Genomic DNA, 27,801 nt, shown 5'->3' with positions numbered 1-27,801 from the left:
GATCACCAGCTTGACAAGCTGGTGATGTGGAGAACGGTATTAACTGAGTAATTAAATCTTTTCTGTAATTACTCTTACACAGCTATAAATAATGTAAGCCCACACGTTCTCTCTGGAAGCCACAATAGCGAGAGAAGAGAGGGCGAGGGATGCAAATGAAAAATAAGAAATAATAACAATAATAAAAATATTTAACATTTATACAGTACACTGCATTTTCAAAGCACAGTGCAAACAATAATTAAGAAATGGGTAGAGTGACAGACAGGAGAGGGTGAGAGGAAGCGAAGCAAGGGAAGCGAGAGGAGAGGAAGGGGGGAAGGCATGGAGCAGGATTTGAGAACCAGAAAGGCTGGCAGCCTGGTGGACACACTGCCCAGCCCTATGGCAAGGCCATGCCATGTGGCTCTTCAGCCCACCTCTCCATACTGCTGCAGCAAGCCAGGGGGTAAGGACACAGCTCTGCCTTCACAGAAAGCAAGCAGATCCCGAGTGGGAGCTGCGACAAAGCACGACGCTGCATGAGCACACACCTGGACGAGACAGCAGCTCCATCACAGAGCATCTTCTTAACAGCTTCCGTCTGCCATCTCCAGTGCAGAGGCTTGGCAGTGGCTATGCTGGACCCAAGCCAGGCAGCTGGCAGCCAGTGAACGCTGCGGGGGGCTCACCCCCTCCTCCCAGGAGCTTTTCCCTGTCCCCATCAGGGCTGGGGCCCCAGCACAGGGCATGCTGGCTAAGGGAGGGTGCAGCTGAGCCAACCCCAGGCATGCTTTGGGAGACCACTGGCCTTTCCCCAGGGGGGAACGTTGATGCCAGTATCCCCATCCCCGACCCCAGGAGCCTTTTCTGATTTCCTTTGTGGATCAGTGCACAGTGGGGAGGGAATAATTCTGTCTGACTGGAGGGGGAGACAGCACTCGGAGGGAAAGGACTGCTGCCCAATCCCATTGCCCTGTGCCCTGCCTCAGCCCAGGCCCACTCTCCTCACCTGGTTTCCACCCATTTCACACCCCACATTCTGTTTGCTCAGCGGTTCTGTCACCCCCCCACTCCCCAGCTCTTGCTCCTGTGGCAAGCCAGGCAGCATCACCTGGGCAGGTATGTCTCTTCCTCTTTCCTCTCCCCCTCTGCCTTTTCCTACTTCCCATTTCCTGCTTCCCACCTTTTTCCAGCCCCCCTTCCCTTCTCCTTCTTTCAGGATCTCTTCCTTCTCCACAGTGGTTCATCACAGCCTCTGCACCCCCCCCACCTCACACAGAACCCCTGCTGCACAGCGCATTTCTCTTGGCTGGATCCTTACTGGGACCCCACAGAAGAGCCATGGCCCTAGCACAGCCTGTGCAGCCCCCAGGTCCAAGTGCAGTTTTGAAGCACGGCTTGCAAGGACAAGACCTCTTTGAAAGATATGTGGTAAACACCTAAAAAGACTCTGCTACCATATGCAGTTTCTCATGCTTCTAATAAGGCCAAACTTGGGGCAACCTATGCAGTGGTACCAAAAGCACATTTCTGGTTAATAGTCCTCCCCTGCAAGATACCCTCTCCAGACCTGGGCCCTTGCTCTGAGGACCACTGGTGGTCAGGCAGAACCTTCGAAGGAAAACATGCCAGCACTTGCAACACGGGTAAATCATGTATTGTCCTGTGCCACCTTTTCAGAGCGCGTTGTTTTATTTTCCAAATAAATAGCAAAATAAATCAATCAGCTTGAGGCATACACCTGGCATAGGAAACTTTGCTCAAACAGTCATAGTCTGGCAAAGTTACAGGAAACCCCCAAGAGACTTTATAATGGGGAATGCTGGGCAAGCTTACAATAGACGGTACTATCAGCCCTGCATACAATAAGCTCTCCTGCATGCCGCAGCTATTCAGCCACCTCTAATGGGGGTTACAGCTTCTCCTCCCAGAGTACAGATCTTCATATCAAGCACTGTATTTACTTCAGCTAGAAAAATCCATTAATTGCTCCCTAGCAATTAGGCAGCCTTTGCTTTTTGTAGAGCTCAAAGTACTTTACAAAAACATTGTTACAGTCTTCTTGCAAAGGGCAAATTGCTGTAGACACAAGTTGAGCAACTGTCTGAAAGTCCTGTTTTAGAGCAGAGCTGCAATGAGTTCTCTAGTCTACCAGACCTGCTCAATTCTGCTGGTACCCTGTACATCAGTCCTTGCTGTATGCGCCTGCTTTTTTTTATTTTTTCTTGCCCACCTTTAGAGTCTCCACCTCCTTCATTCTTTGTTCCCTCTTTCCTCTGAAACGTACTTTTTTTGTTATTATCAGGAACCTCATAAATACACAGCTAGAAGCTATTGCCAAAGCACAGAGATAATTTGCCTCAACAGAGTCTTTAGGGTATCATTTTTCCAGTCACTCTCAGAACTTCAATCAAATCCTCTCTTCCCCTCCCCCGCTGTTTTTTTCCTTCACAATCCTAGTTTCAGGGGAAGTTTTCCTGTCTTTCATCTTGTTCATCCTCTTCCTCCTCCTCTCTAGCTATATAACACATTCTCCAGCACTTAGCTCAGTCCTGGTTGGAAACAGCTGAAGCAACATAGTTTCCACACTCTTCCCTAAGGAGACTAGAGCACATCCTAATAAAACTCAGCATCTGAACTTTTTTCTTAATACAAATATATATCATGTAATATTATCATTTAACATATCGCCATATATCGTTCAATATATTTTCTCAACATTATCCTGTCGCTCCTACTTTTACTTCTGGCAGCAACACCAAGCATTATTTTCTCGAATCTTAGTCTACCTCTAAGCACTGCATATATATACCATACCCTGATCAATCTACAATACACATGTATAGCTGTTTCAGCCTTTCTTCATATACCAGTTCTTCCAAGCTCTTAAGAGTCACAGACTACAATTATATCTTTTTCTGTACCCTGCTTTTTTCCAGCCTGTGTCTATGTAATTCCCTTAACTTCCTTCTGTGCTGGTTTTGGTTGGGATAGAGTTAATCTTCTTTATAGTAGCTAACATGGGGCTATGTTTTGGATTTGTGCTGAAAACAGCGTTGATAATACAGGGATATTTTTGTTATTGCTGAGCAGGGCTTACACAGAGTCAAGGCCTTTTCTGCCTCTCACCCCACCCCACGCGCCTGTAGGCTGGGGGTGCACAAGAAGCTGGGAGGGGACACAGCTGGGACAGCTGACCCCAACTGACCAAAGGGATATTCCACATGATATGACATCATGCTCAGCCATATGAAAGCTGGGGGAAGAAGGAAGAAAGGAGGGACATGTGGAGTGTTGGTGTTTGTCTTCCCAAGAAACCTTTACATGTGAAGGAGCCCTGCTTTCCTGGAGATGGCTGAACACCCGCCTGCCAATGGGAAGTTATGAGTTAATTTCTTGTTTTGCTTTATCTATTAAACTCTTGTTATCTCAATCCACGAGTTTTCTCACTTTTACCCTTCTGACTCTGTCCCCCATCCCACTGGCAGGAGGTGAGCAAGCAGCTGTGTGGTGCTTAGTTGCTGACTGGGGTTAAGCCATGACACCTTCATAATCCTTCCCCTCCAAACTTGGTTAATGAGGCAAATAAAAGGCAAAGAGAATAAGAGATCCCCTGTAAAAAAAATTGTTTCTCTCTGTCCTGCAGTTACTGGGGAATGACATGCAGATCTAAAGCAGCAGCATCGGGCAATTTCACACTCCATGTTTTCAATTTCATTTTGAGGCCAGTTTAGGGTAGGGACAAATTTGAGTGTAATTAATTTAGATTTTGTGAGACAAGTAACCGCTTGGGGTTGTAATAAAGGACTGCCTGCTCCAGAATGAAGAAACTAATCTCCTTGTCCGGTTGGGATGGCACAAATTGATTTAATACTTTTGTTGGGTTTTTTTTTCTGAAGAAAGGGGTTATAATAATGATTATAAATAACTGTGGGCCAGATCTCATCAAGCTCACAGATTTCCTTTAGATAAGTGCTCACAGATTCGGAGATCTACCTAAACATCTTCAGCGTGAAAATCAAGGTTAGAAATCTAGCAAGAAGGAACTTCTTCACAAAAACCCTATTGCTTGCCAGGTCCAAGCTGGGTGAAAAATCAACCTTTTCCTCACAGATTTTTCAATACTCCTACCTCCAGGTAGACAATAGCAACACCACATTTAAACATTAGTAGGAAAGAGGTTAATTCAGCTTCTCTTTCCCTCAGGTAGGTTGCAGTGGTTGCATTCAGAGCTAGGCAAGGAAAGGTCTTCTGTCACTCGAAAGAAAACATCACTGTAACAACAGAAGAAAACTAACACTCACTACTCCTGGAAGAAAAATTCTATGACCCAAAATAAAGCAGCTTATAAATAGCTACAAAAGGCTGATGTAAAGGAATCAGACTTCAGTTTTGCTTGGCCTTTGTTGTCTGGGACAACTTCTGCCGAGGGGAGGCATCCAGGCAATTATTTGGGGGGGGAGGGGGGCGGGAAGTGAGGGATATTTCAAGCAAAGTTACATTTCAATAAGATTTTTTTAAAGGGGATTTCTTCTTGCTCTTTAAGTGGCCAAAAAAAAAAAAAAAAATCAAACTCCATGTTTTTTTCTTGTGAGTCTTGAAAGAAATATACCCAAAAAAGTGAAGGCTTGAAATGGAGTTCTTCCCAAGCAAATGGGAGATAAAGTGGAAGGAAATGTTAAAAATTTTAAAAAGACTATTTTAATAGGATATTTAATAAAAGAAACAATACATTTATTTGAAAAGTCGTTTTTTCATTGAAATAATTTTGACAATAGTACTTGAGCTCTTGTTTAGAAAATGAAAGTGAACATTGAAGGATTTAATGGCCCTAGGGAGAAGTTAAAGCTCTTAAAAGTTCATTTCCAGGTTTCCTAATATCTGAGGGATTTTAAGTGCTGTAATTTATTTGTAAAGTAATAAAAATTGTTCTAGGGAAATTCTTAGATGTTAATTAAACTCCACAGAAGTATGTTACCAATATTCCCTCTCTTTATATGAAAAAATTTAATTTTGTACGGACAGATTAGGTGCAGATGTAAACGTAAATTATGGCTCCACCTGGCCTGTTATTACATGTGTATACTCAAGGGAAAAAACAACATTGGCATACAATACTGACTTTTATTCTCTCTCTCTCTGTGACCTACCTTTCTTCTCCCTCCCCAACTTCTGCAGCAGACTTGTAGTTTGAGGACACACGATATCCAGTTCATTATTTGTGAGCCACACAGAGCTTTCGTTTGGCAGCAAAAGGAAATGAAGTACCAAAAGCAAAAGTAGTGTATTAATCATGTCCTCAATGAAATTATTAAAAGCTTGAAGGGAAACTGCTAGGGTTTTTATTTTATTTTTTAAAATCAAATTCATCTTTGCTGATCACTAGAGTAGTCTAAGAAACATTTAAATTATTACTATCATCAAATGCAGTTTCATGGAAATGAAAATGCTTTGTGAAATTACATGAACTGCATATAATTTTGCTTTGGAGGGAAAAAAAAGGATAGAAATCTTCTAACAACATTGAACCATACTCCTTCAATGCTTGCAGATCAAAATGCATCTTTTTTTTTTTTTCCTGCTTCTAAGCAGCATTTTTTTTTTTATTTATTTCTCTTCCGTTTATATAACCCATTCAAAGATAACTTTTTCTGTTGGTTTGTTTTTTTTATATATATACTGAATTTCCTTCACACAAGGGCTCTAAAAATTTCAGTTGTCATCCCTAATGGAAATGAAACAAATTTACATCCAAAATATGAGGTTTGCATTGCCCATGCATCTCTATTATTTACCCTTTGGAAACCTGAGAGTGAAAGTGCTTTCCTTTTAATTACAGATGTTCTGCTTTTAGCAGTACTGTCCCAGTGTCTTTGACTTTGTCCTGGTTTCAGTGTGTATCTAGGTGCTCAGCTTATCCAGCTAGTTTTGGCTTCCCTGTACCTGCAGTATCATTCTGCTCCTCTCTGACTGGCAGCTAAGCTTTCTTCTCTTGTGCTTTACACCTATTGTCCAAGTGTGGACTTGCTCCCCACCGAAATACCGAAGAATATCATTGCTACAGCACCACGGCCCAGGCATACAGCAATCACAGCAACCTTCAGTATTGAAAGAGAAAGAGACAACATGCCTTGGAAACCTTGACACAAAACAAAAAGAAAGGGGACAGGGATTTTTGAAGTGGGGATGGAAAGGCAGAGGAGAAATTTCAGCTTTGGTGTAAATGCAGAAAAAAGAGCATAGTAATGGAGGGAATAGCAGAAAAGTCAGGTCTGCGCTGTGCAAAAAAGGGAGGGAGAATCTGGCCTAGAAAGTATCACAGATTTTAGATTTCACATTAGTTTCATGCAGCTTTTATACAGATTTTGATATCGGCACAGCCCAATTTAATAGATCATTCTTTCCTACTATTTTATTTCCATCATTATGGCTACCCTCCATAGGCAAGCCCTGGAGAAAATAGCAAGGGATGCACAGGCAGAAAAGAATGATTTTCAGCTGGGAAAACATAATCATCCTTCCTCTTCCTGGGTGCTGCCTGTGCACCATTGTGTTACTATAAAGCTGCACAGGACAAGAAGCTTTGGCAAAAGAATGTGACCATGGAGAAATAGCAAGGGACAGTTCCACCAAAAATGATGGTCACCAGCTGTGCTGTAAGAGAACCCAAGGCATTTTCTGCTCTTACCTTTTCTGCTTTTGTTATTATCAAGTTGACTTTTTCTGTTATTTTTAAAAAAAATAAATAGTCTATCATTACAAAACAGACCATTCAGCCAAACAGTGTGGTCATTTTTTTAGGCAAGTAGCTAAATCTTTTCCAACACAGTAAGTGTGCTAAATCTGAACAACAATTCCCTCTGCTCAAGATACCTATAAATGTACACTGTTATTGGTTTTTTCCTTTTCTGTCACTGCTCCTTTACCTCCTAGTTCTGGGAAGAAGTAATAGAGGTAATATTGAAAATATAATGAAGAAAAGCCCAGCCCAGATTTCCAATCTCAGATCTGCAAACACAAGATACAGGTTTGTGTGCTTATCTGAACTGAAGCTTGGTTTGCAGCCTTGAAGGTTTCCTTCCACCATCAGGCTCCTAACATAGAGCATCCTCATCCATCAGCTATTTCCACACCATGGTAGGATTTAACTTCTGCTTTCAAATCAACTAGGGGAAAAGGAGAAATTATTTTAAACACTGGAACGGGAGCAGATATGCTCACCGGTCACAAGCGTACGGCAGTCTTCTGGACAATGCAAACTAATGCTTAAGATCAGGCAACACAAAGCTATAAAAAGAAAGGTCAGCGCAGCAACTTCAGGCAAACTAAAGAGACCAGGGAGTTTCAACAAACAGAATTCTTGGATCACAAGAACCTAGCATTGGCAGTGGTGCACATTTCTCTCCTCTCCGTCTCATCTATCCCAGGTTAAATACCCATGATCCGTTGTATTCCCTTTCTCATCAGGGGTCCAAGTGAGATGATGTTATGGTCCTAGTCCTTTTCAAGGTGTCAGCATGAAAACAAGGACCAGGGACTTCCTTGTATGGCTGAAGCAGTGCAGCTGCTCTCCTACCCTGCCCCACAGCTGCAGGGCTTGCTCCTCTGAGAGGAGCTAATTCAGGTCTAATAGCCCTATTGGTCCCCCTCAGACATCACTCCCAGGCCCCCCAGCCCTGAGGAAATGACTGCTGCAGTTTCTGCTGTTTGGCATCACTGCTGGCACACTTATCAGAGACTAAGAGGACTGAACTGGCTATGACAAGGCTCTCCCTCAGCAAAGCGATCTCTCCAGAGCTCGAGTGAGGTATATCGTGTGTCTGTGCTTCACTGTTTTCCTGCAACTAAACCCAGATCGCAGTGTGCACATATATCATCTGATCATTTTCTTCCAATGCCAAATTAGGCAGAGATTACATGTAACACTTTGTAACAGTTAAACAGGTGGGATTAGAGACATGAGCACTGAGGAGAGAAACACCAAAAACATATGCAAATGACTACACTTATTTTTCAGAGGAAAGAGACAAAACACGGGGAAAACAAGAAGATATAAACATTAACTACAAAATCTAATCAAATACAATATTAAAGAGCATGAGTTTGAACAAAACAATCAGGAAATCCAGATGTTACATTTTCAGCAACATACCTCCACCTGCTATGTTACACTTAGGGCAGGATCCACGGCATTTAACTTGAGGCATCACAAGCAAGTCAGGGTACAGCCTTCTTCAGTAATCAGTGGGGAGACACAGGACTATGCCATGAGCATTTCACTGCACCCCAAGATGGGTGAGGTTAACTGTCCTCCGGTGGTGCCTGCTTCCCCACTGATTGTAACGGTGCCTAGGACCTCCAGCTGGCAGGTAGCAAACTTCCAGATGCATGTAACTGAGATGAAGCCAGCCTACGGTGCACATTATAAAATATTTCTGTGTATACATGCAGGGGAGAAAGAAAACTCAGGCTTGAAATCCTCTTTTTTTTTTTTCTTTTTTTTAACTTTTACCTGCCCTTTCGTGTCTCAATTTACAAGCTTCACAGTATATTACAAAGCCCTTTTTACACACGGACCCAAGTTTCCTCCCAGACACACTTATTAAACCCTCATTGAGGGTGAAACAGAATTTCACATGGTACTCCAGTGAAGGTGGTTTGACTGCGGGGTTTTTTTTGCATTAACCTCCAGAGAAGAGGGGCTTATCTGTCACACCAAGGCATTAGTGGTTTGGAGTGTTCTTTAGGTTTGTGTTGGCACTACTGATCACAAACACACAGGGAGCATAACAAAGCTGTAAGTGCAGGTCTGAACCTGTGAAATGCTGAGCAAGTTCAGTCACAGCTGACTGCTGTGGGTGTTGAGGGGATGCTGAAAGAAGCAATCCATGCTTGCAAGATCAAACCCCAGCCACACAACTCATCTGCAAAGAACATGACTAAGAATCATTAAAAGCAAAGCCCCTGTCAAGGACCTCTGTGGCAAATAGATTGTTTAAGGACTTACCAGGCTAACTTCAGTATTTTTAGCAGAATATCAATGTATTTACTCTCTACCATATTTTAATTCAATTCATCAAATAAATATTATCCATTAAAGATTACACACCTGTGAATCAGAAGCTGTAAAGGTCAGCCTTTTTCAATTTATGTTTAAAAGAAACCTTGGCCTTTCCTAAAACTGCAGATCTTTGTATGTAACCTAATTCTCCTGTCTGCAAAACAAAAAAAAGGGGGAAGTTTCATAAAACAGAGGTCTCCATTCATAAGGCTTCCACCTTTGAGCTCCCTGTGGGCTGCCTGCCCACCAGAACGCTTTTTAGAAGCAAGCCAGTGGGGTACATAGGGCGGTCGCGAGAGATGCTGCCTTCCCAAGGAGAGACTAGAGATAGGCAGAAAGAAAAATCTTTGCAAAGTTCAATAGGCCAAATTGTTCTTTGAATTACAGCAGCCAAAATCTGATCTAATCCTGCCAAAGGCAATGGGGCTATGCTGGATTTACACTGCAGGAGTCTGAAATCAGAATTTGGCCTGCCACGTTCAAAGTCACAAGGACCTTTTCCCAGTGCTTAGGAGGTCTGGTATCAGTAACACTTACGCTTGTTCAAAGAGAATGTAGAATGCCACTGTAAGTGTGAAATGCAGCACTCAAGTAATGCTTCAGACCTGTTTTACACAGACATCCATAATCGTGCAATGCAGCAGGCAGGAGAACATCAAGATGCAGCATCGTTGCCTGACTGTCCTCCAAGACAGAAAAGCTTCACTGTGCATGGAATGGGGCAGAATGACTTAATCACATGTGCAATTATTCAAGTAGAGAGAGAAAAAAATGCTTGTGATTATTTTATTCAATAGCTACTTTAGTTCAAACGTTGATACAAGAAAATGACACTGCATGTTAACTTTATGTTATTTGGCAACTAAAAGGTTGGTGAAAAAGTGAGAAAATAATTTGCGATTAATTTATTCCCACCTACTTGCCTATGATACCCTGCACTGGGTTATTTATTTACAAAGTAAATAAAACAGAAAGTGCCTGGATTTCTCAGCCCACTAGATCTCTCTCTGAAGAAAAGCTGCCACAGTGGCCAGCTTAAATCTCCCCCTTCATTCAGTTAAACCTGATTCTGCTTAAATTCCTCAGACTTGCTTAAGAGCGACCTGTAAAAGAAAAAGGCTGTTAGCCTGCATCCCTGTTTACTTCTTTGCAACGCACAAAGTGCCGTTAAGAGGGTCTTCTCAATAAAGGGATTGTCCCCAACTCTGCCTGGCACTGAGCCTGCAGGGGAAAGGGCAGCTCACTTCTCTCTAATATTTCCACTGGCCCACAGCAGCCCAGAGGCCACTGTTAGCCACACTGGCTGGCCAAATGCACACTCAGGCATGAATTGCTGGGTCCTGCTCAATCAGGTCTAGCTGCACCTCATGGAGGCTCCCCTAAACTGAGGGTATTCAGTTTATGGCTAAAGATGCTGCTTTGTCTGTACTTTGTCCTGTTCGTAAGCAGTGGTAGGAAGGTTTGTTTGTGTAGTAATTCCCCAGAAAACTGTCTGAGGCCTGGGAAAACAGCAAAATGTCAGTGATATGAAGGAATAAAGTAGTGCGGTGGAAACAAAGATGACTTAGCTGGACTGGTTCAGACTGGTTAGTTGCTTTAGCTAACACCTATTTAACTTCAGGGGCTAATGAACACTTCTGAGAGAGGATGGCTTTATTAAAGATTCAATTATTTTCCAATTAAGCTGTAAGAGCTGTATTAAATGTCCCTGAAAACACCACAATGTCCTCCAGCTCTGTGCAGGAAAAACCCAAGCTAGCATCTTGGCTCTTCTAAGGTAAAACACAGGCAAAAAAAAAAAAAAAAAAAAAATCACAACTGTTAGGGGCTCTTTACCCTTCCTAAGGACGAAGGAAAGGGCTGATTCTTTTGCAGCTCTCTTCTACCTACTCCTTTCCCTCCTTGGTTTTTCTCTGTTGCAGATAATTCCACATGATTAATAGGCTCTTCTCAGCAGTGCTACACACAGTTAGCTCTTTTAATCTCTCTTTGAATCTTAGACACTCTAATCCCCCAACCCTTCAGCCCCATGAGACTACACCTGAGGATCACAGAGTAAGATATTTCTTTCTGGTTTAAGTTTCCGTCTGCAGGTCTGCAATAGAAGGAAGCTCAAATTTACCTTATCTGCCATGATCATAGAGGAACCTCCATGGATGCCCAAGATGGGAGTGAGGGTCTGGGCAGAGATGAAGTCCAGGATCTGGGCAATGGCTTCCTGGTCTGTGTCATCAGCAAATACCACCCCTTGAATCTTCCGATCTGACATGAGGTCACAGATGCGGGTGATGATGCTCTTGGGATCTGTTTCATTCATGGCCACCAGCTCCACCCGAGGCACCACTGAAAGGTGGTGGAAGTCATCTTTCTCGTGGGCATCTTTGATGGCCACTTCGTCTGAGGTCCCCACCAGGATGACCGCAATGCCAATGCTCGGGTGGCTTTTCTGGGCATGGGCCCCGCTCCCTGTTGTCGCGAGGACTGCCAGCACCAGCCAAAACCTTGGAGAGTAGCACTCCACCCTGGGCCTCATCTTCAGCTCTTACACTCCCTGAGTGAGGAAGAAGGAGGAAGAAAGGGGGGAAGTAAGAGAAATGGAAAGTGATTAATTGCAAGACAATCATGCACTCAGCCTTCAAGGCATATCCACTGATATTTCTCAGCCACTGGCCCTCCTCCCACCAGTCCTTTTTGCCTGATGCCCAGCCCTTTGACTACATTCAGGGCTCTGTTAAAGCCAGGGGCAGGATCAGACCAGTCCAGCCTCTACTTCAGAGTCTGAAGTCACTTCAGAGAACAGCTGTCAGCAGAAGATGGGATCATGTCATGTCTCAGGACCCAAGTCAAAAGTGATCGAGAATTGTCCTTTGACAGCTGATCGGCTGTCTTTGTGAAACTAATTGCTTATGTCAAGTCCATGTCTAAGTGCTCACCCTCAACACAAAGGAATTACTGGTGCTTGTAATCAGTTTGGCCTTCTGCTGGAGGCAGGGAGGCTGAAGGGACCCAGCAGATAAGGACTGCCTTTTACTTTCTCCAGCAAAATCCCTCCAGAATAAAGTGAGGACAAATAAGCAAGGCCATTGAATGTATATATATGTATCTATTGCATATAACCTTCCTACCATGAGGACACACATAGCTCCAGTCTGCAGTACAGCCAGCCATATGCCTTTCACCCATACAAGGTTAATTTCTTTTTTAAAAAAACAGGAATACAAAATTTCCCGGTGGTCGTGGCCAAAACTGGATCAGTGTAGTGTGGGGAAGACATACCCTCCAATCCATACAACAGCTGTTTTTGCCCAGAAGCAGAAAAACCCACAGAGCTTACAAAAGTTCACCCTCAGCTACTAGAGCCAGGGATGTTATATCTTTTCCCTGAACATGTCGACTTTATTTTATAATCATAACAGTAGAAATGGAAAAACACGATGAGGTCATCTCTCCAACCCCTTCCTGAGCAGGACTGTTCCCTGTGGGATTGTTCCTAGCTCTTTCTTTATTCAGTCTCGTTGTAATAATAGTTTGCATTTCCACAGCACTTTTCAACCTCAAAGCATTTTACAGACATTATCAAATTAATCCTTGCAGCACCTATGAAGTGGAAATATCAGAACCCTCCCTGGTCTGGGGACAAAAAAAGAGTAGCATCCCCACAGCTGCCCACCACCCTTGTGGGAGGCAACACTGCATGGTGTGCCCACCCAGGGCCATGCTGCTGTCCTGAAAAGATTTCAGGCATTTCAAACTAAAGGCTGTCCCTTAGTGCAAAAGGTCCTGCTCAGCTATTCATGCCCATAACTCTGTTCTTCAGCATCTAGGCACCCTTGGAATAAATATACCAACCCTGTGCTGCTTTGCACTACACCTCTGCTCTTGGGGATCCAGAAACTGGACCCTTCCATACTGTTCACTCCGTCCAACAGCCCTACCTAACACCAGTCACCCCTGGGGAAAGGGCTCAAGGGGCCCCATCTTGCCCAGCCCAGGAGAACATGTAGGCTCAGCACCTGCTCCCTCAGTGCCACGCTAAGCAGAGAGAACATATCCTGCATTGACATTACCAGATAAATAAGCAGATAATAAAATAGATAATAAATATGCACCGGAGGAACCAAATCCACTTAGGAGGCTGAAAGGGACTGCAGGTGTGAAGCGCCAATCGATTCTAAACTCTCTGACGGATCCACTTTCTGAGAGATGCTCACAAGGAGAACCAAGAGACTTTGAGAGTTTGGCAAAATGAACAGCTAACTTCATTCCAGCAGGACTGTTATCCTCCAATTACGAGTCACTAAATTAGATTCCTTCACAGTGAAATGCAGTCCCCACTCCTGCAATGCTTTATTAACTTTAATGCACTCTATACGCTCTCTGTCTCTCACTCTCTTGCTCACTCACTTTAATGCTGTATTTGTTCTCTTTAAAATATGTCTCCTGAGATCTCTCTGCATAGTCTCACACAGTGTATTACGCTTGGTTAGGCAGTGGCTAGCTGTGATGCCCAGGCAGCAGAGTGTAGGTTTTTGCCAGCTGCTCTCCCACCAGGAATACTTTACAGGGCCTTCCAACCCAGGGCTCAGATAGCAGCGATGCAGGAGCCATGCAAGCGATCATGGCAGCTGTGTGCCTTCACACCCAAACACAGACTTCTCCCACTGGGAAAAATGCCGGCCAAGAAACCCATTTTCTTCTCTTCATCTGCATCAAAGCCAATAAATCTCTAACATCTACCTCCAAGGAGCAGAAAAGAGCCCAGATCGTGAAGAACACTTAGGTACCAGTCTGCTGGGCGTCTATCTTATGCCCCCAAGGGAGATATTTCCATTCAACACAAGAGATGGAGATCCCTGTACAGTTCCAGATCCTCAGGCTTTGGCCAGATATGCAGGGAGCAGCCAGGGCTAGGAAGAGGCTAATGCAAAAAGGAGGTCATCAGTGCCTCCATAGCCAGCCTGACATCTCCAAATTGGATCCTCAGCCATGAGCTGGTTCAGGCAGAACAATGCTTATGTAGCCTGTGTTGTAGTGCCCAAGACAGCTCTCGCTCACACATAACACTTCTGTCATACTCACAATGTGTTTCAGGTGCTCCATGGGCAGTCTGCATGCCAGGGACCAGTGTCCTTCTGAGGGAATAAGGAGGAACCGGGTCCAGGCTGGGTTCCCTGGTAGGATGGGACCCAGAAATGTGATATGGCAGGGGAACTCCATTAAATCACACCCAACACAAGGCTGGTGGCACCCCGTTAGCTGAGTGGTGGCCTCTACCATTCAGCCCTAGCACACTCCCACAAGGCAACTGCAAGTTCACAGTGCAGAGCTGAGGTGCTCAAAGACTGCAACAGGGGTACTCATGGTGCTTACAGTCCCTTCTCTATCCTCCTTGGGGGTGACTTCTGTTCACAAGCAGTAGCCACTATCCACACTCCTGCTCACATGCAAGTGCTGGCTGGTTGAGAAAGGGACAGATCCCAGCATCAACCCCACCTCTCTTTCCTTCTTTGGTCTGGCTCGCTACAATCCTCATTTGAATGTGTGCTAGTAGAGGAGAGGCAGGGGTGAACAAGCACAGATTTATTATCAGATTACAGTGACCCCAGAACTATTGTGAAAATGTGCTTTTGCATACACAGCAGCAAGTCTTATCCATTAATTTCTACACTGTTCAAATGCAAAAGTTTGACGCACCCAATCAAGGAAGCACTGGAGGCAGCATGTGGACCTCCTCCTGAGTGGAGTTTTTGTTTTCAGTGAATACTTGCAAATATACATTGAGAAATTCACAGGCACCTGAAAAGGCTACAGTTGTGAAACAGGGCATTTTCCCTTAGCTGTTTCAAGTAACTTTAATATAGCTAGAGTCTAATTTCACCACTCAAGAATGATTTTAAAAACATGTCAGGATATTTTATTATGAAGTGTTTTACATGAGCAGGTTTTTCCCTTGGTAGTGGTGTGGGGCAACACAGCGTTTGGAGTTTTTTTCTGTGATTTTGCCACTCCAAAACAATTTAGCAAATCCCAAACTCCAGTCTGGCAAGTAAAATCCTTTATACGTTACTCCACATTATTATATTGTCCCTTACTCCCTGGAAAATAATATACAACAGGGCCATTAGATAAAGTAGTTTGAGAGACATATCTATATTTATGTATAAACATGCCTGTAAAACCATTATAACTTTATATAATCTCATTTTACTTACCGATAAAACATATCCACTGTTGTAGAGGAATGCAGCATCTACTTAGTGCTGCAGAGCAATGTTATACAATCACTGTTAAAATGGGAAGGGAAAGCTAACTTCTCCAATTGAAAATGCAAGAGGAATATAGGTAGACAGACAGTAATTATTCAGATTGGAATTTGGCCAGGACCAAAGGTTAGATTGCTTAAAAATATCGTAAGAACCTTATTTGACACTGCATTTTTATGTGGATCAGATCTAAGGTAAGTATTAATAGAAAACTATTAGGCTGCACAGGCAAAATACAGCTCAGCATTTAAAGATATTTCTGGACGATATTTCAAAATACAGAAAGTACACAAATAGGTCACTGTGCGTTCAACCAGGCTAACTGTAAATAAAGTACTACTCAGGCAGTGGACAGCAAAACTAGGCAATCTTCAGGTCAGATAAAACTGAGGTAGAACACAGGCTGGTCTAAGGAGTTTGGGAGCAGTTCTGTCATGTGCTGATGCTGGTACCTCCTTCTACTGCAATTGCACCAGTTGGTCAGCCTTGCACAATAACCCCTTGGGATGGTATTTGCAGGCCCCCAAAACCCTATCTCCAAGCTCAAGACAGCAAGAGGAAATGAAGTCCTGTAATACTGCAGTCCCAGACAAAAAGCTGTCTTGAAAGCAGCTTTCCTAATTAGGAGGAAGACAACGTTTGGGACAGGAGGCTGAACAGTATGTACTAGCCACCAGCAAAGGGAACTTAGCAGGGACATTGGTTCCATTCTGGAGGAAGAAGAGCATAACCTACCTCCAGCCTCCCTCTCTTTTACTCCCCTGGAGGGCCATGGGAAAGTTCACATCCCAGTGTTTTCTGGACTTTGCTCACTGGGAGCTCCGGTGAGGTCCCACCACTGGTTAGAGGACTTCAAGACACAGAATCTGAACTCAACAGGTAATTTTGCATCTGCACCAACTGCAATGCTAATTCCCAGCCCTACTTTCATCCCTGATCACTAGTCCAATTCCAGGACTCGCAATCACCCTCAGTCTCACTACCACCTAGAGGCAGATGTCCTGCCAGCCCCAGTGTTAGCCATCAGTGTTACTGTGCTCTTCAGTATTTGCTTATCTTTGACAGCATCTTAATTCACACTGGCTTCATTTCTCAGACAGTTTGAGCAGTATCAGGCAATGAATCCAAAAGCAATGCTCGTGTTTCAGGCCCTAGTTGGGGGTAGGAAGAAATCCACCTCACCTGTGAGATACTCTACAAACCTGGAACGTGCTTTGTGCCTGGTATCCAACACACCACCAGGGAATAGCAAGTACACTAGAAGAAGCTGTAGGGAAGTTAACATTGCAGTAGACATTCTGGCAAGGAAATAGCTGCATGTCCAGACCAAAGAAGAATACTATTTCTGTGTTTGCCAACTGCAGAAGACATTTAATCTTTTTACCTACCACCTGCCTTACAGGGAAACTGCAGGAGCTAAGAAGACCCATGCAAAGAAAGGGGCAGGACTGACTGAAACCCCCTAAACTGTTACTCTTAAGAGCTGGGGCTTAAAGCTGTAAATCATGACATAATTTACACCCAAGTTTCTCCAGCTCCCTGATTTTTGGCAACCTAATTTCAGCTTAGGACATCCTCCCATTCTCTAATGTTACTACCATCTCCCCAGTCCAGACACAGTACGTACTGTAGACATCTGAAGAAGCATTCATCATGTTCTAACACCGCTTTAACCATTGTTCTACCACACCTTCAGCACAGGCTATTCATACGCAGACAACTCTTGCACTGCTGTTCCCCATATTACTGCTTACCAGGTAGGTGACATAAGGGCCCATAAATCATCTTCTGGCTCACAGCCCTGTTGTTCCAGGAATTTTTTTACACAAAGAAGAGGGGGGTGAATCTGGGGCACAATGGATGTGTCTCGGAAGCACCTGCATGCCTCAGGTGCTGATAAACAGAAAGAATGATGCTGCAGGAGAATCTCCAAACATTCAGAGTAGGAAGATGGCAGAGGCTATAGATATCAGAAAGTGTCATGCAGTGTGATGAATGCAAGAGCAACCCAGTACCTAGACCAAAATGGTTCATTATGGTGACTCCTAGTAAACACATACACCACCCCAAGGACATTTCAGTAGTTTTAAATGAAAACTGGTGCAGTTTAGTTTATTTTAACTAGTTTTTAACATCACTTCTTTTATCATTCTGGTATATAAATGTTCCTATGACAGTGGTAGAAACATTTCTCCAAGGCCTTTTGGGCAGGTCTTCTTTCTGCTCTTCACAGCCACTCCCTCTCCAACATGTACCTTTGTCCATACCTCTAATGTCCTACAGACTCATTTCTATCTAACTTAGAAAATGCTTCTTCTTTTCCCTTATTTCTCCCAAGTCAGCCTTTTTCTTTTGGGAAATGTATCACATACCCCCAGCCAAAGCCTTCAAAGCCCTTGGAGCTCCCTCATTACTTCGCTATTAGCTTTCAGTCCATGGGCATTGGGAGGAAAGTAGCATATATGTTTAGTGTTATTCTCTATTTTCTTTCAAGCGTATCTTTCTTTACTAAACCAGGTACAAACTCCTCCCTGGCTTGGGCAGTGTCAGATTTATCCTATATATCACTCTACTCATTCCTCCCCGTCTCTGATGTCTAGTTTGCCTCTGTCTGTCCAACAGGTCTATCCAAGGATAACGTGAAAAAGTGCTGTCCCTTTTTCTGCCCCATGCAAAGGAGAAGAGCAATTCTCTCCCTACACTTAAGGCGGTACAAAGAATGCTTTGATCATCAATTAGACCCATATCATTCCCAACAGATGAAGAACTATGTCTCATTATTGTAAGCTTGCCCAAGGGTAAGTTCCCCCTGTCCTTCCCACTTCCTCCCACCCACATATTTTACATATCACGGGCGATAGCTGATAGAGCCACAGCCTGCAAGCTTCTGTTGAGACCAACACCAAGTGATTCATGAAAATTAAAAATTAAAATCCTCTGCTTAATAGTCTTGCCCTTCCCCCAGACACTTCAGGATTGCTGTCTACGCATCTGCTTTAGCACACTACCTTCTTTGAAACAACTCAAACAATAGGATTACCACTGCTAGGAGATGGATCCAAGGCTCACATTTAGAAATGTTTCCCTAAACTGAGCCTAAATTTCCACTTTGCTCAGCTATCCTGTTACTTTAATAATATCTCCTTCATTCAGCCTAAACAACTTCTCCCTCTCAACTCACCGCTTCCACCCTGAAAATGCTTGTAGACGGTTATCTGATCACCCCTTGGGACTTCCCTGTGCTGCAGCAGAAGTTCAGCTGTGTTCATCCCTCCTCATAAATTGAGTCCCCTCAGGTCCTCAGCAGGATGAGTGAGGGAGGATGAAGGTAACAGCTGGGCAAGGGAAAGCAAGAGCAAATCTGACCTGCTTACCCAGGCTGGCACACACGTGCAGAGCTGCGGGAGTCAGTGTCACACACACAAAAGCCATTAAGTGAGACAGCAGGTCAGTCTGGCATTGCCCAGTGCCAGCTTCTAAATGCCAGGGCATAAAGGCTTGGCATGGCCACCGCTCTCTGTGAGCCTGGCTTGCAGAGCCAGGCTGGAGCCACTGTTCCCCTGCCAGGATCTCACACCCCCCCCAGCATCCCACTTGGACAAGTTAGAGGGATGAGACAGGCCCTCCCTGCCAGGGACTGAAATATCCTCACCACCTGGAGGGTTCAGTTGCCACAGCTGTCACTCTGTGCATGCTCCATTTGAAACAAGGGTTTCAAAGCTTACGAGACGTGCCCTGTTTCCCACTTCTGACTGTCGTCTGCCCCATCTCAGAACAGGATCCAGGCTCAGAGGGAGATCATCCAAAGCAAGGGATGTGTCACTGTGTGCATGTGGCCCCTCCAAAGGGATTTCAGTATGGCTGAAAGCAGCTTTGCCTCCTGAAGTGCAAGACTCAGTTTAACAGGCAGCAGAACGCTGTACCAGAGCAACACCAGTTTTGCCAATAAAATAAAACTGGAATAATTTGGTAATTCATCCTGCAATCACTTATTTTCTTTCTAATTCTCCACTTCCAGGTTTCATGTCCAAGCAGGAATCACCAGCATGTTAATAACATGATGGCTTTAAAGGCTGTGATTTCCAAAAACCAGGGACTTAAATGCCTAAAATCCATTAATATCCATGAGAAATACACATTTAACTTCAGTTGGATGGTTTGGGGAAGCACATCCTCTGCATTTCTCATAATTTACTGTATTAATTTGAGGTTTTCTATTAAACCTTAATCAACTCTGCATTTTGTGCATTGGCAATTATTATACTGAATTTCAAAATTTTAAAAATTAGAAGAATTTTTGTTTCCAAAGACTTTCCCATTACCTAGACTCTCTCATGCACCCCCTCAGTACCTGTTCATTCCCCGCATCATTTCCTTAAAGGGAAAACACAGAGCAGGCAGACAAAAACTGCACTGTCTCCTGAAGGCAGCTGCCAAACACCATGTCAGTGCTGAAATCCCATGGGTTACTCGAAGTCTCACATCAAGAGACAGTCTTAAGATCTTTGGATGCCAGATGTAAACACTGTAAAAGCCAAATCACAAATGTTTCTTAAAACATACCATAAGTGGGAAAGAAAATATTATTTTTATTCTTTTAGGCAGAAATTGAGTGATTCCTCCTTCTACAATACTGAGGATCCCAAAAAGAACATCTGAACCAAAGGGAGAAAGCATTAAACTACATTGGCGCTTTGGATACAGCCATCCAGTTTGCTGTCAGTCTCCTCAGATATAATGTATGACATGGGATAAAGCTTTAAAATATAAATCTGCCCATCCCTTAGGAAAGTTCTTCATGGGTGCATATTTTAGTCTTGCAGTCCATGCAGCAAGAGTAAGCTAGAAAATACTCACAGAATCACAGGTTGGAAGGGACCTCAGGGATCATCTAGTCCAACCTTTCTAGGAAGAGCACAGTCGAGACAAGATGGCCCAGCACCCTGTCCAGATGACTCTTGAAAGTGTCCAATGTGGCCAAGTCAACCACTTCCCTGGGGAGATTATTCCAATGGTTGACTGTCCTCAATGTGAAAAATTTCCCTCTCGTGTCCAATCAGAATCTCTCCAAGAGCAACCTGTGTCCATTTCCCCTTGTCCTCTCCGTGGGACTCCTTGTAAAAAGGGAGTCTCCACCTTCTTGGTAGCTACCCCTTAAGTACTGGTACATGGGGATGAGATCCCCTCTAAGCCTCCTTTTCTCAAGGCTGAACAAACCCAGTTCTCCCAGCCTGTCCTCATATGGCAGCTTCCCAATCCTTTGATCATCTTGGTGGCCCCTCTCTGGACCCCTTCCAGCCTGCCCACATCTTTTTTGTGTATAGCGGGGACCAGAACTGTACACCATACTCAAGGTGTGGCCTGACAAGCACTGAGTAGAGTGAGATAATCACTTTTTTATCTCTGCTGGTGATGCCCTTTTTGATACAACCCAGCATCCTATTGGCCTTTTTGGCTGCAGCAGCACACTGTTCGCTCACATTGAGCTTCCTGTCCACCAGGACCCCCACGTCCCTCTCCACAGAGCTGCTCTCCAGCCAGGTGCATCCCAGCCTGTGCTGCACTCCCACATTACGTTTTCCCAGGTGCAAGACCTTACACTTGTCCTTGCTGAACTTCATAAGGTTCTTCTTGGCCCACTCTTCCAGCCTATCCAGATCTTCCTCCAGAGCAGCTCTCCCTTCTGGAGTGTCTACTTCCCCACTCAGTTTGGTGTCATCTGCAAACTTCATCAGGCTACACTTGATCCCGTTGTCCAGATCACTTATAAAGATGTTGAATAATACTGGGCGCAATATCAACACCTGGGGGACTCCACTTGTGACAGGTTGCCACTTTGAAAAAGAGCTATTTACCACCACCCTTTGGGTGCAGCCTGTCAGCCAATTCCCCACCCACTGCACAGACCACTTGCTTAGGCCATAATGCATTAATTGCTCCAGGAGGAGGCCATGGGGAACCGTATCAAAAGCCTTGGGGTAGTCCAGGTAGACCATGTCCACCACCCAACCCCATGTTAACCAGATGAGTCACTTTGTCTTAGAAAACCACCAGGTTTGTCAAGCACGATCTGCCCTCAGTGAAGCCATGTTGGCTTTTCCCAATCATGTGCTTCATTTGACTTGTGACGGCCCCCAGGAGGATTCGTTCCATAACCTTCCCAGGGATTGAAGAAAGACTGATGTGCCTATAATTACCCGGATCCTCCCTCAAGCCTTTCTTGTAGATAGGGGTAACATTTGCCTTCCTCCAGTCCTCTGCGACATCTCCCATTCTCCACAACTTCTCTAAGATTATGGAGAGTGGCCTCGCAATGACGGCAGCCAGCTCTCTCAACGACCTTGGGTGGACGGTATCAGGGCCCATCGATTTGTAGGGGTCGAGCTCCTGTAATAATTCACGTACTACCTCTTCCTTCATTGATGGTGGGTCAGTGTTTGGATCAACTGGCAATTTCATTCCCAAAGCCTGGGACCCGACAGTGTTGGTAAAGACAGAGGTGAAGAAAGTGTTGACCCTCCTATTCTGTTTAACAGTGGGCCTGTGTTTTCCTTGTTTTTCTGCTTGTGGTTGACATACCTGAAGAAACCTTTCTTGTTATTTTTGACATCTACAGCCAGTTTCAATTTGAGCTGGGCTTTTGCTTTTCTAACTGTATCTCTGCACCCTCTGCCAATGCCCTTTTAGCTCTCAACAGATAATCCTCCACTCCTCCATCTCTGGTATGCACCCCTTTTGGATCTGAGTAGACCCAGGAGGTCATGGTTGAGCCAAGGGAGCCTCTTGCTCCACTTACTTCCCTTTCTTTTATAGGGGATAAACTGGTTTTGTGCTTCCAATAGAGAATTCTTGAAGAACTCCCAGCACTCACTAGCATCTTTGTCTTCCATAGAAGCATCCATGGAATCCCTCCCAACTGAGCCTTGAGTGAACTGAAGTTTGCTCTTCTAAAATCCAGAACCCTTATCTTAGAATTGACCTTCAGCAGGCTCAGCAGGATCCTGAACTCCACAATATTATGATCACTGCAGCCAAGGCTACCACTAACTGAGATATTACAAAGCTGGTTTTGTCGGTTTGTGAATAGCAAGTCCAGCAGTGCCTCATTCCTGGTTGGCACATCTAACATTTGTATGAGGAAGCAGTCCTCTACGCATTCCAGGAATTTGGTGGATGACATGTGAGCTGCCGTACTGTTCTTCCAGCAGATGTCTGGGTAGTTGAAGTCACCCAGAAGGACCAGGTCCTGTTGGCCAGAAGTTTCCTTTAGAGCCCCAAGCATCACTTCGTTGGCATCGTCATCATGATTAGGAGGTCGGTAGCAGATGCCCACTGTGAGGTCCTGTTTGGAGATGACCCCTTTGACTATAACCCAGAGGCATTTGATAGAGCAGTTGCAACACCATAGCTGACTTTGATACATTCAACGTTTTCCTTAATATAGAGTGCAACTTCTCCTCCTCTTCTACCTTGCTTGTCTTTACAAAAGAGCCTATAACTGTCCATTGCAATCCCCCAGTCATTTGAATTGTCCCACCATGTTTCAGCTACTCCTATGACATCATAACCTTCTGAGTGGGCACAGAGCTCCAGTTCCTCCTGTTTGTTTCCTAGACTGCATACATTCATACACATACACCTGAGGTGATTATTCTTCTGTTTCACATCTTGGGAGACAGCTACAGAATATTTGTCACCACACTGCTTGGCCTCACTTACTCCCCCATTGGGCATGGTGGCATGAGCATTTCTGCAGTGGATCCCACCCCCCACGTCCTCCAGATTAAAGCCCGCCTCATCAAGTCAGCCAGCCTACTGCTGAATATTCCCTTACCCTTTTGGGCAGGTGGATTCCATCCCTCCCTAGCATGTTGTAGTCATTGAAGAACACCCTACTGTCATAAAAGCCAAACCCCTCATGGTGGCACCAGCCATGTAGCCAGGAGTTGATATACATTATACACCTGTTTCTGGCTGCTCCCTTCCCTTGAACTGGCAAAATGGAAGAGAAGACAGCTTGGGCACCAATGTTTTTCACTTGCTTCCCCAGGGCTCAAAAGTATTCCTTGATTTTACCCGCGTTACAGCTCTCAGTGTCATTCATGCCTACGTGAAATAGTAGCAGTGGTTAGTAGTCCGTTCTCTTGATGAGTTGTGGCCTCCTCTTGGCCACGTCTCGAACCTTGGCTCCTGGAAGGCAGCATACCTCATTGCACTGCCTCTGCTCATTATGGGACCACTATAGCAAATTTTGAAAAACCCCAAGCAGAGTGCCCAGAGCTCACCAGACCTGGTCAAGCCCTCATAAGAGAGTTACAGATGGCAGAAATGGCAGAGTAGAAGGCTTGATGCCCAAACCACCAAGATGTGAGGGCAGCACTGGAGCTGCTAAGTAGAAGCAGCAGGGTGGGGAGAGGGACGTACATCCTATAAGCTGGTCCAGGGCAAAGCTTCAGTGCTACAGATACTGATGGACCATTGTTTGCAAACTGCGAGCATCCCTCAGGAGCCTCGTGACCTCTTGATTTCCACTGCAGCATTCTGGAAAATGGGGTTTAGACACCAAAGGACCCTACCAGAATGCCAGCCTTCCTCACGAAATGAGACAGGGAATTAATCTGGAAGTGAGAGGGACAAAGAGGTGTTTTTAGCAGGGACAAAAAGGCATGCCACAGCCATCGGAGCCAAGATGGCTCAAAAGCTGGCTCTGGTCAGGCCGTAGAAAGGATGGATGAATACCCAGAAAACCTTGTAATTGCCTGTCCCTTGTCTTTTCCCTTTCCCCACTCTGAGCCTCAGTAAAGGACTTTTACATTCCTATTATCACTACTTATAGAAAAACCAACCAAAATGTACCTAGAAGAAGTAACAAGAGAAACTCAATATGTGACACCAAAAATCCATTTGAGATGTTTGGAGTTGTACACTCCCAAACTAGAAGAATCCCAAAAAACACTCATCCCTTTAGAAAAACTTGATCTTTACAATAAATACTAAAGCCAGGATGAAGGGAGAATTGACAGCTGCAAATCAGGAGGTTTTTTTGGTGGTCTTATTTTTCTTCTCCTTTCTCTCTTTACTGTCCCCACCCAACACCCTCCCCTTTCCCTATCTTTCTCTTCCTGAGTTCAATAACCAGTATGGCACCAGCCATCAAGCTGCTGGATACAATATGTTTTCACAGTACATTACTGCTGTGCACCAGACCATGCTGTGTCTGCGATTGTATGACAGGTCAGGGCTGATTCGTCTTACCAAGACCTTTAATCAATAGCGTCCAGAAAGCTTTCCCAGCTGGAGGGACCCAGCCCAGCAGCCACTGACCTCTCCCTCCGCTCAGCACTCGATCATATTTAGAGTTGCAATGATGGAAACACACAGGCAAAGCCACATTTGGACCACAGCTAGTCACTGGCTGTTGATGCTTCAGGGACAGGAAGGCCCAATCCAGCACAAGCGAACAGATTAGATTTGGCTCAGCTGAATGCCATTTCCATGCATTTTTTTCCTCTGCTCTCTGTTTTCTCCAGCCCCTCAAATTCATTCATGCTGGCTGCTTCAGCCACCTTTCCCGGTAGCTCACCTGGCTATCAATTCCTCATGTGCTGGCCAATGAATACAAGGACATACAAGCCCATGCCTCCTCCCAGACCAGGTCCACCACTGGCTTCCTCAGGGGGCAGCTCAGCCCCCTTGGGTCACACCTCATTTACACAGAAGTCACTACATCTTACATTTTCAGCAAGGGAAAAAAAGCATTAGCAGCAAGAATAAGAAAGAACAACCACCAAAACCAGTCAATTGTCACAATAAAAACTACCCTACCAGTAAATAAAAAACCTTTATTACGGACAAAGTGTAGCCTGAGTTACTTATGCTTTAAAGTCAGTTTACACTTTTAAAACAGCATGAGAGGACTTACTGTAAAAGAAAATCCAGAATTTCAATATTCCCTATGAACCTCCTTCAAACTACAATATATGCCCTAATCCATTGCCCTTCTCAGCTTTATCCATCCATCCAACAATTTTTTGTCCTCCATGGCTCCCACAGTCATTCCATTCCTCACTTTAAGCACTGTTATATTTTTGGTCCATCCTTGATACCTCATAGCTCAGTTGATTCACACTGTTAGGTATTAGGTTTCAAACCTTGAAACCATAGAGTGAGTGAGCTACAAGTGAAGCCTTGTTCTAATCCCTTATACCATCATCTAAAATCAATAAGCATTTTTTGAAAGTGTAAACACCATTGTTTTCTTCCTCACCCTTTGCCTTATTCTCCTCATCAGAAAGATGGAGATGCATCTTCTCTGCTTCCTAGAGTTAGAAAGTTTAATTATTTATGGTATTTAACGTATGTTTGGCTCTCAAGTGATAGAAGCTACAGGAGCTGAGATTATTATTATTGCTTTCCATTGCACTTCCCTGAAGGCAGCAAAGTCTTCTTGTGAGATCATACCCAACATTACTCACGGGATCCCGAGAGAATGTATTAAAACCTCTATGTCCAAGATCTTCAGGACAATAAATCCTAGTTTAGCTAGGAGCAGAGAGAAAGGAATTGCTGTAATACCATAAATAGTTGTCGGTTTCCAAGCAAAATCCCTGATATTCAATATCGACTTTGCCACATTGACTCAAACTGCAAAATACTGCTGATCAGTAGTTTCTGATGAAACAACATGTTGTCAGCAAATGCCAGTTTGTTAAGCCTATTCTCATGAAAATATCTCAACTTGTGACACATTTTCACCCACTCCGAAGCAGCTTCCTTGCTGGCAAGGAAGAGCAAGAGCAATGCCGAGCTTTGGAGAGTAAGGCAGAGCTGCAGTGGGCAGCCAGCCTCTATGATCTGGGCTGAAGGTGGAGCTCTTCTGAGCACCCCATCTGGCAATTTTATTCCAGACCTGGAGATCTGTTTCACCAAGAGAACCACCCTGTGGGTCTGCCATGGAGCCAGGGATTCTGGTTCCAGCAGCTCTTGGACAGTGGAAATGTAAAGTCCAGCTCCATCTTAATTCACTTGCAGAAACTCAAAATACAAGATCTGCTTGCCATAGCTATCAGCAGTGGAGACCCTCAGACACTGGATTTAAACAAATCTGGGGAAGGTTGCCAGGTCAGAGTCACCAGGCTTTTATAACGTGGCCAGAAAGTCCTGGGAGCTCAGGTTACCTCCTAAAAGACATCCTAGTCTTATACCAGGGAGCCTGGAGACCCCGAGAGGCCTGGCTGGGACTCTCTACAGTGTCAGAGGTGCCAGAAATCTGGGGTTCATAGAGAAGTCCTCAGATGTAATTCTGAGGGCCCATGGCCTTGGGTCAGGCCATTAGTGAAAGCGGCCCACAGCTGCAAACCCTACAAGCCCGGGGTATAAACTAATAGCTTTGACAGTTTCACCACAGTTTCCTTTTATCAGTTCCTCTGAATTTGTAGTTTCCCAGTATTTGCAGGGAGAAGGAGGGAATTTTGCCATGAAGTTCAAACTAAAACTATGTTTCTACCTCTGAACATCCCCCTGCTTGGAAGACCTGCTTGCAGCCTGTTGCCCTGTGATTCTGCCAGACTTCACAAGCTACACTGCGCTGCACCTGCTGAGCACCTGAATGAGACCTCTTAAGAAACACAAGGGGTTTCGAGGGGTGCTGGCACCCACAGGGTATCTGTTGTCATTGACAAGTTTACAGAGAACAACCGCTCTGCTTTGGGGAACTTTTTTATTGACAAGAGACAGTCAGTAAAGACTGGAGTAGTCCTGGAGTCAAGCAAAAAGATGTTGTAATCCACCCCAACCCAAATTCTTCTTCCATTTCCCATCATTTCCTGGGTTACACTGCCACAGAGCAGTGTTAAAAGACTATATTTAATTCTGGAGTGGGGACACCCCAAAGTAAAATGAGGGTGTGCATATGTGTTTTTATATAGATACCCAAAGACTATATATAGTATATATAATTTTGTATTTATTATTGCTGATTATTTTTATATATATAAAATTATTATATACGCCCTCCATCTCATCTTGGACCAGCAGACAGGGATGTATTTCTCTGAACAAGGAAATCGGGTGGGAGAAGGAGCTCTTTGCAGGATGGCCAGTTATCCCTTTCTGCCAGATCTGAAATGCCACCAGTTCCTAAAGGAATTAAATTCCTGTATTCCTGAAAACACAGAAACTCAAAAACAGTGGGGGGTGGGGGAAGAAGGAAAATAAAAGCCCACAAGAGAGAAAGAACAAAAAAAAACGGCAGAGTCAACATTCAAGTTGTATCCCTTTTACATCCAGGCTGGTCCTTGTAGGAAATCAGCTTCCGAGACAGAAACCCAAAACTTGCTGCCATGCCAGGGGTCAGACCCTGGCACAGAGCAGCTGCTCTCCCTCCTGAGACTTGTTCCTGGTGTTGTCAAGGCTGTTTTCACACTGCCCATCCTGAAGTGCTAAAGCAGCACTGAGATGCCAGTCCTGTTTTGTGAAGGACTTTTGTACAATCCT

At 44.5% G+C, this 27,801-nt stretch overlaps 1 protein-coding gene across 1 annotated transcript in view; it reads right to left on the bottom strand.

Annotated features, from left to right (window-relative positions):
* GRIN2B (glutamate ionotropic receptor NMDA type subunit 2B) overlaps positions 1-27,801 on the bottom strand; it is a 211,265-nt gene that overhangs the window by 160,212 nt on the left and 23,252 nt on the right. The window contains exon 2 of the mRNA XM_075079039.1: positions 11,166-11,594. Within this exon, the coding sequence (XP_074935140.1) occupies positions 11,166-11,576 (411 nt within the window). The 5' untranslated portion in view covers positions 11,577-11,594. The remainder of the gene's footprint in view (positions 1-11,165; positions 11,595-27,801) is intronic.

The sequence above is a fragment of the Phalacrocorax aristotelis genome, chromosome 1 (genome assembly GCF_949628215.1).
Source record: "Phalacrocorax aristotelis chromosome 1, bGulAri2.1, whole genome shotgun sequence".
NCBI classification, from domain to species: domain Eukaryota; kingdom Metazoa; phylum Chordata; class Aves; order Suliformes; family Phalacrocoracidae; genus Phalacrocorax; species Phalacrocorax aristotelis.
Note: the sequence above shows the minus strand (reverse complement) of the source record. Positions and strands in the feature narration are given on the sequence as shown.